The following is a 12,894-nucleotide window of genomic DNA, read 5'->3' as shown; positions in this document are numbered from 1 at the left end:
GATCTTCAAGTTGTATTGTACGTAATGACACATGATGGCGATGCTATTAAACATAGCATGAAAAACGTTTGCATCATCGTGATCTGTAGGTTTTAGTCACCAGTACAGAGGAGGGTCTGAATCGAAATCCACACATCCATATGCGCTAAAAAAAAATGTGTGTAATATTGTTTCATAAGTACAATATAAAATGTTACATTTAATGGGATCTGGTTATTTGAAATTCACTTGACAGGTGCACATTCAGTTTACACCAAGCACATTTTCCTTAGTGATCAATTATTTGAAAAAATAAATCTTTCATTTCATATTTCAGTCGCCTTTTTTAAAATATTGCTTCATGTTTACTGAGGGTCAGGGATGTTTTTTTGTTTTGTGTTTTTTGAGTGTGGCCTCATGCTGGAAGTTTTAATTCCATGATACAAGTCTGGTTAATTACACGTTAAGGTTTCTTGACAAAACACTATAATTCACCACAGTTCCACCGACACGCCTTTCAATGAAAACTCAGAAACTCGCAATTTAGCTTCCCCGAGGTCTTTAGACTAAACTGACCAAATATGGAGGATGTCATTAAGATAGAAAGCCTGAAAATGATGAAATCTGTAAAGTGGAAAATCACGGATTTCCTGTTTGGTTGAGGGCACTGTGTTTTGTACAGACATGTGGATTTCCTAAGGCCTCGACTGTTATTGACTGATGTACACAGAGTTAACGTGTAAATTCCTGCACTAACTATGTGGTTAGAGAAGACCTGTAAATTAAACACCATGTTGATGTAGTATATCATGATTAGAACGCACAAAGCTCACTTCCCACTCACGTCTGCCATGTAAATGTCTGCAGACATGAATACTTGTAAAGGCTGTGAATTCTTGGGCTATTTGAGTTATAACAACTTCATGTGCCATAGCGAAACAACTCACGTGCTCCCCCAGATGTGCTCTTTATCAGAAAAAGCCTCATAATTTAGCATTATGAAGAACAATTCTGGTAAAAAAAAGAAAATCCAGTACATTTTTCTGGGTGACTTAAAGTACAATGGCTGAAAACTGCAAAAACAACTGAAGACAAAAAAAGACGTTTTTCAACTACATGCAATATGAAATGTATTACCATGAACGAGGTGTGCGCTAGGTGTCATAGATGTTCAAGCATCCCTAGTCCCTCAACAACAACCTCGTGTCAGAGGTGATTTATCATGTCGCCAAACTGAAAACTCGGCGCATTCACACGAAAGCAGCACGGAAGTGTGACAGTTCTTCTGACCTCATTTGAAGTGGATGTGGTCAACCTGCTAAGAGGGCTACATCAAAGTATCAAACATTTCCTAAAAATCTTTTATCTTTTTGCCTGACTTACTAGCCCAGTATCAAAGTTATTGGAGTGGATGGACAGATACACATGGCCAATGTGTGAATTTATATCCTGCTTGATACTAATGAGCGCATCCATTTAACTGCCAATATTTCTAGTTTTGTGGATTGAATTTAGCATTTTTTTTCCTCAAATGGTTTAGTATGTGGTTTCGACCATAAATTTTGCTTGTTCTGCCGGGAATAAACAAACAGTCCCAGTGTTGCCGCTTCAGTTGCAGAATTATTTAACTGAAAACTATGAAATTACAAACCAAGCATCCGAACTAGGAAGAAACGTAGTTTAAGGGACTTTGGCATTGTTGTTGGTGCCAGATGGGCTGGTCCGGGTGCAGTACCGTACAAAAGTCTTGAGGCAAAATGTCTGGAGCAATAGTTCTCCAGGTTTTCTGAAGATCTTTTAAAGTTTTTCCTCAGACATTGGCTGCTTTTACTCATTTTCAGTCCAGTCCTTGTACCTGACCATTTTCAGAGGAATGCTTTTGATCTACTTTAACTATGAATCACTTAACCATAAAAAAATGTCACGTTTACAGACAGATGACAACTTGGAAAAGAATCCATTTTAAATTGTATCTTTAGGCCAGGGGTGTCCAACTCAGGCCTCAGGGGCCGGTGTCCTGCAGGTTTTAGATGTGTCCTTGATCCAACACAGCTAATTTAAATGGCTAAATCACCTCCTCAACATGTCTTGATGTTCCCAGCCCTTGAGGCCTGGAGTTGGACACCCCTGCTTTAGGCACGTTATTAGCAACAGCTTGTCATAAAAATGCATCATTTGTGCTTATATAGTATTAAAAAGGCACAGCACCTGAGAGATGCATTCAACCATGAGCTGAAGCATCTAATTTTCTCCAAAGCCTTGTCAGAAATGGCCTCAATTGTACAAGTGATTTTTCCCATAAATACTGTATTTCCATTTATGTTTACATTAAGTCTCATATTTTCTACAGAATTACAAGGCAACGAGGGGTAGCTCAAGACAACATGTACTTTATTTCTGCTGTGATATTCAGATGGTCAGAACTCAATATCAATGTGGAGTGTGGGAGATCCTTTCTCGGGATACCTTGAGCCCCCTAGCACCCTTGAGCACAGTTTAACTGTCACAGTCTTCATAAGTACTGTTCATGTTTGCACCTTGTTGAATCCAAATCTCTCTCTCTCTCTCTCTCTCTCTCTTCTCTCTCTCTTATCTCTATCTATCTATATATATATATATATATATATATATATATATATATATATATATATATTATATATAGGCTGTAAATGGGTGAAAATCCACCCAGTAACGCAAATCCCATCCATGTTTAATTCACTCCAATTATAACTCGAGCTACTGGCTCCTCTTTGGCTTTTCCCTGTGTTCAGTGGATACAGAGGAACTATAGAAACGTGCTTTTACCAGACCTCTTTTTTATTCCAAGATACAAACAATGCACAAATGCTCTTCTAGGTCACAGAAATAAATCCAACCTCACTATCTTCTGCACATTAGTCAACCTGACTCATACACGGCAGATATGATATCATGTTAACAGGTGATGGAGAAGTTTCAGCCACAAGTTACTGAGAGGGATTGGAAAGCCACAGGGATCACAGAGAAATCATTAAGATTTAGTAAGATGACCTGGAAATAAGAGGCTAATTTTTTTTATTGCTGTTTTATATGCTTCTAAAGTTCAGAGGTATAATTACACATTTAACTTCCACAAAGTGACTGTCAGGAGTACCTCATGATGTGTTCAGATATAATAGGCTGTAATAAACGAGTTCCCCCTCAAACTATTAAAATGTAAAAAATGCAAAACTATGCTAACACGTTGTCCTCATAGTTTAACATTTGATAGCCTCGATTATGAATTTGACTTTTATAACTTATATTTTAATTTAGGGCATGTAAATCATCCCTAAACCTTATCCAATATTCATCTTGGTTGTTTTAAGGCTACTCTAACATGTAGGACAGGGCTTTAAACACATATTTTGCAGTGCAAACTGGAGGTCCTGCATTTTACAGACAGGATGCTGTTCCAGTGTCACAGGAGATATATCACAATAATTCTCCCCAAAATTGAAATAAAATGGAATTAAACCAAATTCATCCGGGCTTCATGGATTGAGGTATGGAGCTCGACAGCAGATTTATTTTCCCTGCAATATTTCTCCCACCCATATAAACCTGACTAATCTCATAATTCACAGCAGCTGTAATTCTCAATCAGTGCAAAACGCAAGGAGAAAAAACGTTCATGGAACGTGGATTACAAATCTTTCATAAATGTGTGCAATAAACACAGACAGAAATAGAAAATTACAATTTTTATTTTATAAGATTTCATTTCATACACGTTCACAATGTACAACTACATAATTCTTTGCAGAAAGGAAGACAAATCTGAGAGATTTCTACAGACTGATTTTTATTGTATACAAACAGTGACATATGCTCCCAAAAAGAAACAAATGCTAGCAGAGCACTCACAGACATTTGCCCTTTTCACATATTTCATTTTGCTTTGAAATGTTTCTGAAGATCTGAACTACAGTTCGATTAGATTTCCCACTTACAAATCAAGAAAATTCAGACAATGATGGCGGCAACGTCATCAGACTTGTTTTTTAAACTGTAGTGATAATAAGTGAGGTAACACTGAGCCCCTATATGATACACGGTTCTTCAATGCAGCCAGTGAGTGTAAAAGTTGCACAATTTGAAACATGTTGGCTGAAGGGTTTTTAGTGTATACCTCTCTGTGACCAGCGACTGCCAGTAACCTCCAGCAACCACACAAGGAATACACATTTCAGTGACCAATCACCAAAATGATTGGGCCTTTATCAACAGATTTCACAGCGACTTCTTGCTACCTGGTTGGAGAATACGAACATTTTCGTACTGTAGCTAAAAAAAGTCACATAAAGGCCACTTAATGTAGTTAAAATTGCTTTTCATTATGTCGAGTTCTAATATCACAATTTCATAATGATCTGTTTTTAATGAAACTAATCAAAATCCTTGGTGACAAGTTCTTTTGTACAGTAAGGCCTTGTGTGTGTGAATAACTTTTATCATCCACAGCAAACCACTCGCAGTCTTTTGGTGATCACCCCCTCAGCTTTATTTGAACAAGGAGTTGAAGGCTCGTCCAATGATGAGCCTGCGAACTTCACTTGTCCCGGCACCAATTTCATACAGCTTTGCGTCACGCAGAAATCGCCCCAGTGGGTAGTCATTGATGTAGCCATTGCCACCTGACAAAGGACATAAAGATGTTAGTGCAAAGTTACCGAGTAGTAACAGAGCTCAAGGGTGGCCATCTGTTAATCAACAAAAACCATGTTGGAATATCAGATATCTATGTCTCCAAAACAAAAGGAATGAAAAAGTGACTTCATATAGGCACCTCAGCAAATACGTTCTACAGATCTACGTCAGCTCCAGCAGCCAGTGACTGTCAGAGCAGAACGGATTAAAACAAGTCAGACTGTTGTTGCTGTTTATTAGGAAAGAATCAGTGTAATGGATAAGGGGTTATCACATCAACTAATTAGCAAGAGGTTTTTACACATGAACTCCACAAATTGTCGGGCGAACTAAGCTGGTAACAGATCACAGTGCTGCCCTCTCACAACAGGAAAAAATATGCGTTTCAGGCACATTCTCAGTACTAGAAATCCTCCAGCTGGTTTAACAGGGTCTGCAAATAATTTGCGAGAAGTCAGACATGTGACCTACACTCGACTCTTTTTCAAGTAAACTAACAAGGTTACACTCATTTAATGAATAATCTGACTGCTACAGACATCTTTGTTTTGTGCAGTTTTGCTGAGTGAAGCCGAGAAAAGCTCAGCTATAGTCTACGTGTGAAACCGGCTTTAGGGGAAATCCCTCATTTTACTATGAACTTTCTTTCTGTTAACTAGACCTTCCTAACAGCTGTGTGTTGGTTGCAACCTGAAATATGTTGTTTGTACATTGATTAAATCATGACAATTTCCTCAGTTTAAGAATCTACTCTCATTTCATTTCAGCTCTGGTTCTTGGCACTCACCCAAACATTGAATCCCATCCAAAGCAACCTGAGTGGCATTCTCAGCACAATACAGGATCACTCCAGCACAATCCTGCAAACACACAAAGCATCACAGTCACTGAGTTAGACAAGAAAGTCTCTACGGAAAGGAAAAAACAAGTAACTGGATGCAGACTTGAAAATGAGAACCTTTAGGATCCAACAAAAGATTATATATTACAATATTTTCTATAAAATTCTTATTTAATGCTTAAAAGGGGCCATTATACAGGATATGAATTTAGGAAACTTCTTGGCTAAAGTGACTGACTGAGTGCTGCAGAAGCAGACGTGATTACAAATCTTCTCACCTTTGCGCTGAAGTGTCCTCTGTCACAAGCACGTGCAACACTGTACAAATACTGCCGACAGGCGCTCAGCCTGGTGTACATGTCAGCCATCTTCCCTTGCATCAGCTGTCAAACAGATGAACATCAGGTCAGTCTGACTTGAGTAAACGTGAATTAAACAAATCATTAAACACAATGGCCGTCAAAATATTTGAATTTTTATTCTCTGAGGAAAGTGAAAAATGAAGGCAAAACCTGAAAGTGTCCGATCTTCTGTCCGAAAGCTTCTCTGACATGCAGATAGGGAATAGCAGCATCCAGAACCGCCTGCATGATGCTGAAACACAATATGAGGATGTCACATTAAATGAAATGTGTCACATCTCTAAGGTTATAGGACAACATTCAAAAAATATATGTTAAACATGTTTAACTAAATTTAAATTACAGGACAGTCTGGCCAATGAACTACCAGAACTTTTCTGTAATTGTACTCATTTATCATGTAGTTTCATTGGTCTGGGCCACTTAAGATTAAGGTGAGCTGTATGTGGCCCATGATATAAAAGGAGTTCCTGCATTAGCCAATCAAATACTGCAATTCAAATGAACTTAAATGAACCACTATACAGAGACGTGAGATTTCAGCTTTGAAACGGCACAAAATATCACTTCATCAAAGTCAGCATGGGCAAACACCTAATGTGCATGGAGTCGTTACGGCAACACGGGCAAAAGTCCGGTGACGTCATGTGTGCGACATGAACACCACAACAAAGGAGGGCGTTGAGGCAGCGGTATATACCTGCTGCTCGGTGTATAGCTTTTCGTCCAACTCGCGGGCCACAGTGTTGCGTTTTGTGCAGCCATTTTCTTTCTTACTGGGCTTTAAAAATGGCTGTTTTGATTTTCAGGAAGGAGACGCTCTCATTCCTCTTCGAGTGATGCCACTGACTAGCCAATCGGTGGCATGCAGTCAGTTGAAGTCACATTTTTGGATTGCCTCAGATCACTTGGAATCTCAGCCAAGTGGGTACTAAAAAGGTGGCTAGTACCAGGTGCTACCACTTAATGGAAAACCCTAAAAACCAAGTGGAGCTGAGCCAACCTGAGCAGGTAATAGTGGAAAATGGCTGTGTCAGTCCAGGCTCAGCATGCTAATGAACAACACATAAACCAACTTCTCGCACACCAAGTCCAGTAACTTTCAAAGCTGAAGCACACACTCACAGGATACAGCATTTATGTACTAAAATACTTGGTCATTTCTAATTAAATCAACATGTATATGTGATTAGATATAACTTGACATCAGTGTAAACCAACCAGCCAACCTCTTCTGGCGAACCTTACCCAATAGGTCCAGATGCAAGCACCAGTCGCTCCAGATCCAAGCCGCTCATCATCACATACACGCCTTTGTTTAATGGACCCAGGATGTTCTCCGCTATAAAAGACAGGAGAAACGAAAACGAAATAAATTCCACGCTGATAAAAGACAATCAGTTTGCATTAGGATGACGTAACGTAACAATGCATAGTGAGGCACACCTGGGATTTTGCAGTCTTCAAAGATGAGCTCACAGGTGCTTGAGCCTCTCATGCCGAGTTTGTCGAGCTTCTGTGCGGTCGAGAATCCAGGTGTTCCCTACACAAAGCGTATATATAAATGCACAAATAAAGACACTTGTTTATTATTAGTACACCTTCTTTTACTGAATTTACCTTTTCGACAATGAAAGCTGTGATGCCTTTTTGATAGGCCTCGGGATCCGTTTTGGCATACACAATAAGCACATCGGCATCCGGGCCATTCGTGATCCAGAACTTGTTTCCATTCAGAACGTAATAGTCTCCTGTGAAAAGATTATGTTCATATAGTAGTTACTTTGTAATATAACAATTTCAGGGCACTGCATTTTCCAACAACTTAGAAATTCTCTCTGGGCTTTGTCAAAATACTGACAATCACCCACAGCTTGAAAGGCAGTACTTACAAAGCATGAATGCTGCCTCCAAACCTCATGGCTTACACCTGATGGCAATGATACATCTCACTCATTCACCAAGTGGCGCATGTGTGGAAGCACTAGAGAGCTGTGCAGCTGGTAATTTTGAGGATTTGACATTTGATATTGTCATAAAAAAACAAAAAACAAAAGGCACTGATACCATTTTGGTTCTCTTAGGCCTGCCAGTAGATACTATCTGTCTCTTCACATCTTTTTGCTGTTAAGGCATCACATTTTCCTGCTGGAATTCATGTTTGTATATATTTGCATTTGTTTTCACCAGCCTTGGGCAGTATAGGTGCTTGGCATTTTGGTCTTGTTGATGCCTTTGGCTTATGCCAAGCTCTTCATGGACAGTCCTAAACTTTTATGCACACAACCTCTAATATTTCTATTTATGTTGGAGTTTGAAGTGGAAAAACTGCTCGTCATTCAGCCAAATATACACAATAGACTGTATATAAAAGATGGACATGGCATTTGAGTTTGAAAAGTGAAGTGCCTCAAACCTGCATTATTTCAAATGGCAAGCAGACAGCGACTTTGACTGTACAGAGGCCCTTTGGAGTACAGTGCTTCGGCTCCCTCGATCCATGACTTCATTATCAATGTTTTATAATGAGTTTATGCTCTTAGTTTGTAGTTTCAAGTCTTAATGAATAAAATACGATACATTTTACAAATAATCTTCCCCATTTGTGTCCAGAAGGAGGATAACACAGGGTATGCTTTAGGATGAGGGTTAGTGTGCATGTTTCCCTCAGGGTCTTGATCAGATCCACCACTGCCTCATCACTTCACCAATGAGTGACCTCATGGTAGCCATGTTGATCTTTTATATACAGTCTATGTATAAAAAAACAAAAAAACACTGCCTGCATCCACTGCAAGGAGACAAACCTATCACAGACATGTGAGAACTTTGCTTCACAGCAGTGAAAATTTTTTCCCCATCCCCAAATGTCGCACCAGGCAGCAAAAGTAATTCATCCATGTTCTTCACTACAGCTTGAACCCACCCCAGCAGTCCCTGAGCAAGCAGTGGGGTGCAACCTCTACAGGTTATCACTCCATCACGAGGCTGAATCAGTGAAACTGAACAACACATTCACCTATTGCCAATTTAGAATCAGCAGCTAAACTAACAAGCACTGTGGCAGGAAGTACCAGGTAGAAATCTGATACAGGTACAAAACTGTCTTCCTGTGAGCTGATGGTGCTAACCAGGCTGCGAAAACAGCAGCTCAAATAGTTCTATTCATAACTTGTTTATGACATATGCAAAAAAAAAAAAAAAAGCTTTTAACTTCAATACTTACATAATACAGTCTATAACCTCACAAACTCCATTTTAAAAAAGCCCGACTTTTTGTTGCTGCTGTCACATCTTATTAACTATCAAAATAATGTTTTCAGATAAACAACACAGTCAAATTTTATGCCTCTATAAGCAGCTCATACTCACAATCTGGCCATGCAGCACACACACGACACCTTGCTGAGTCTGACTCATTTGTACATTTTCAGTGTGGTAAATGCCAATAGCATTTCTGTCAAACCCTGAGCTAATAAAGCCCTGAAAACGTTTCCCCCCCCCCATCAAGAGAGTGTCCAACACATATCTATTAACATACCATGATAATAGCTTTCAGAAGATGTTCTTATGTAATAATGCATTCAGATTTTAATGATTTTGAGGTGAACAAAATAATAGAATGATTAATCCTTCTTCTTGTAAAGTCCTTGATATTAATAACACTCAATAAACACACAAATAAAGCTACGTGACACTGGCAAAGTGGACCAAGAGTACAAAAACAAACAAACACAAAACAAACACACAGATCTGTAAGACCAAGAAAGCTAATAAAGCAGATCTTATTTATGTGCTCCACATACTGGATGTATAATTAAGATGAACATTTATCATTACCACAGAGAAGTGAGTCACAGTTTGGGCGTCTTACCTTCTTTCTTTGCTCTGAGTTTCATTGACACAACATCAGAGCCAGCATTGGGCTCACTCATTGCCAGGGCTCCAACATGTTCTCCTGTCAGTAACTGGCAAAGGAAATAACACGATTAATGAAATAATTAAACAAGCTCATTACGTTCAATGTTTTTCGATAATATTTAAACGTGAAATGTTTGATCCTGACCTTTGTCATATACTTCTCCTTCTGCTTTTCATTGGCGTGGCGTACCAGCTGGTTAACGCAAAGGTTAGAGTGGGCGCCATAACTGAGACCGACGGCTGCTGACACTCGTGACAGCTCCTCCATCACAATTATATGATCGAGGTAGCCCAATCCTGTGCCTCCACATTCCACTGAAAGGGATATACAGTGTGAGCTGAGTGTAAACTCGCCTAATAACAGCTAAAAAAAAAAAAATAGAAACCTTTATGCCTTGACATGAACCATAAAATATGTGTTAGACATAACTGTAACTGTATGAACTGCCTGCTACGTAAAAATCACAGCTGTCACACCTGGAGCAGTGACGCCAAGAAGTCCCATCGTCCCCATTTCTATCCAAAAATCCTGTTTAAGAGGGAAAGCAGAAAGTTAGTAGAAACAATACACTGGCGGTACAGTTGAACATGCATATCTACTAGAGCTCAACCAATAGTAACAGCCGATATTGGCTATATATACATATATTGGTGTCATGCAGCTGTGGTCAGATGTTTACATACAGTCATCATGGGCATGAACGTCACGACAAATTTGGTCTTTTAATGATTTCTTTGAACTGTTCTCTTTCCAGGAATGCTTGTACAGCATCTTTAGTGACTTAAAAAATACAAGTGGTTGTTTTCCTGTGGCAGTACAAAGAGGATTTGTTTGATTCTCCACTCATTGGCTTGACCAATGCTCAGAAATGACTTGTAAGTACCGGTAATTGCAGATTCGTCAGTTCACACAGTTGGATACAGGTAGAAGTAAATTGGATGTGTCACAACTTTGCCAAGTTCTGGAAGAAGACCCAAACTGTCACCCAAGATGAGAGGAAACTAGGTAGGAGGTTCAGGAACAACCCAGAAACCACCAAAGCTCAAGCCTGAACTGGAATATCCTGAAAAGAAGCCCCTGCTCCAAACCAAGTTTTAGCAGTGGTTTATGTATATATTTGAGCCAATACATATACTTTTGAGCCTGCGTGGATTAGAGAAAATCCAAAATAAATTCAAACTTGTGAGCCAAATTCTTGTTTTTTAAAGTTATTAAAGATGTATGCTTTACAATCGCTCCACCCTAGAAAAAGAACAGCTTAAAGAAATCGTTGAAAGTACAGGAAGCTTTTGACAACCACATTTTGATATGATTAGATATAAAAGTGCTTTTTTAAAGCTCAAAAAGCAATGCCGATTCCTTTAGAAAAGCCAGCTGAGCTCACTGGGTTGCTTACGATACTCAGAAGTGGTGGTGCAGGATACAGCAAGTAAAGAATGTCAACAGATGTATCAACAATGTGTTGTTTTCTTTTACCACCTAGAAGTACTGTCCCCAAGTTCCATTACTACTTGGTACATCAGCTACAACTTTCTGAATTTTGTCACTTGTGCATTTCAACTCACCCGCATTCCTGGGAACTCGTTCTTCTTATCGATCTCGTCGGCATGAGGTGCAAGTTTTTCTACAAAGAATTTGCGAACTGTTTGCCTCAGCTGTGGAAAGGACGTAAAACAATTACTTAGCAAAAAAACATACCTGTAATGACTGTGCTGGGAGGATCAAGATCATAAAGTGATGGCTTGAGAAAGCTTTTCACCTGCCTGGAGATGGAGGTAAGTGTGTTGTTTGATTTACAGGTGGACGTGTTGTTTGCCCAATCATACTGAAATGTTTTAACTGGCATTGCATGTATATTTGACTTTATAAAAGGTCTGGGATCTGAGACAACTCCTTCCATCCAATCAGATCCTGTATATGAACCCCACCCACCCCCTGCTCTCCTTGCAGCCTCGGGTCCAGTCTCCTTCACTTTGCGCAAAAATATACCCGGCCTGCAGTCACCTTTGATTTGATTTAATATCGACTGTAAACCAATGTCGGCATCAGTCACTCCATTACTACCATTTATTACCACAACCTACTTTGTAAAGTCATACGTGGAAATTTAATAAAATTGTTTAATAATGTAACTAGTAAAATTAGTTAAATAGACCATTTTCTAATTAGATAAATGTAATTAGATAAATTAATCGAGTATTAGTCGGTAGCTTTTGATTTTTTTCATTTAATTTGTAGCTGTTAGCTAACTTATGTCATCACGTAATGGGGGACGGTGTCCTCGCAAAACTGTCTTCTTTTATTGCCCTTAAAATTCACAAAACTATACAACACACTAAAAATGTTGGTCTCTGAGAGTATGTGATCGTTTTAATGCCTGCGGTTGACACGCACAGACACAAGTGTGCACTTTGTTTTGCTAGCATTAGCTAGCTAGTGTGGCTAACCTGTATCTGCTCCTCTGTGAGTCCGTTCACTACGTCGTCTATGGGGATGGCAGCTCCGGCACAGCCTCTTCTTGTCACCGCAGGGATGAATAACCTGGAGCCGAGACGAAGTGCATTTCTGACAGCAAACATGGTGCTGCTTGCAGAATAACAGGGATGAAGGTTAGACCACGGATGAACGTCTGAGGTCTCCTGCCTGGCTGTCTTGTAGCAGATAAAACGGAAGAGGTCTCACTCCGCCAATATTTCCTAGTCCTACAAAAGTAGTCCACGCTGTCGTTCTTCTTACCTGAAGGGTCGCGCAGGCACAGGAGTGCGCTTAAGTACCCCGCCGCCCCCTGAACCGGTGAAAAATAAAACCACATCATATCTTCCACTTCGTCTTCTTCTAGTGCGATACTGCAAATTTTGGTATCGATCAGATATCCAGTAAATACAGGACCATCGATAACGATACCTATAACTTACAAACTGTAGGGGAGGAAACTCACAATTTCTGAAATGAATCATCATTAATTTGCAAATTTAATGGCCACTAAATCACTGTGATATTTCCTTTTAACAATAATTAGTTAACACAAAAACGCATCTTTCAGCTTTTCATTTATTGTTTCCAGCATAGTATTGTGATATTTTGCACGGCAATATTGCATTTAGATACGGGCTGTACAACAG

General features: G+C 39.4%; 1 protein-coding gene across 1 annotated transcript; it reads right to left on the bottom strand.

Annotated features, from left to right (window-relative positions):
* Positions 1-3,686: 3,686 nt before the first annotated feature.
* ivd (isovaleryl-CoA dehydrogenase) lies at positions 3,687-12,495 on the bottom strand. Its single transcript, XM_005916647.3, has 12 exons — positions 12,220-12,495; positions 11,338-11,427; positions 10,249-10,300; positions 9,917-10,086; positions 9,725-9,818; positions 7,471-7,601; positions 7,297-7,393; positions 7,099-7,192; positions 6,001-6,082; positions 5,767-5,871; positions 5,435-5,507; positions 3,687-4,634 (listed from the first exon to the last, which is right to left on the bottom strand). The coding sequence occupies exons 1-12, from the start codon at positions 12,349-12,351 to the stop codon at positions 4,501-4,503; spliced, it is 1,254 nt and encodes a 417-aa protein (XP_005916709.1). The 5' UTR covers positions 12,352-12,495; the 3' UTR covers positions 3,687-4,500.
* Between the last annotated feature and the right edge of the window lie 399 nt (positions 12,496-12,894).

The sequence above is a fragment of the Haplochromis burtoni genome, unplaced genomic scaffold (assembly GCF_018398535.1).
Source record: "Haplochromis burtoni strain Fernald_Lab_line unplaced genomic scaffold, NCSU_Asbu1 Contig_16, whole genome shotgun sequence".
NCBI lineage: Eukaryota > Metazoa > Chordata > Actinopteri > Cichliformes > Cichlidae > Haplochromis > Haplochromis burtoni.
Note: the sequence above shows the minus strand (reverse complement) of the source record. Positions and strands in the feature narration are given on the sequence as shown.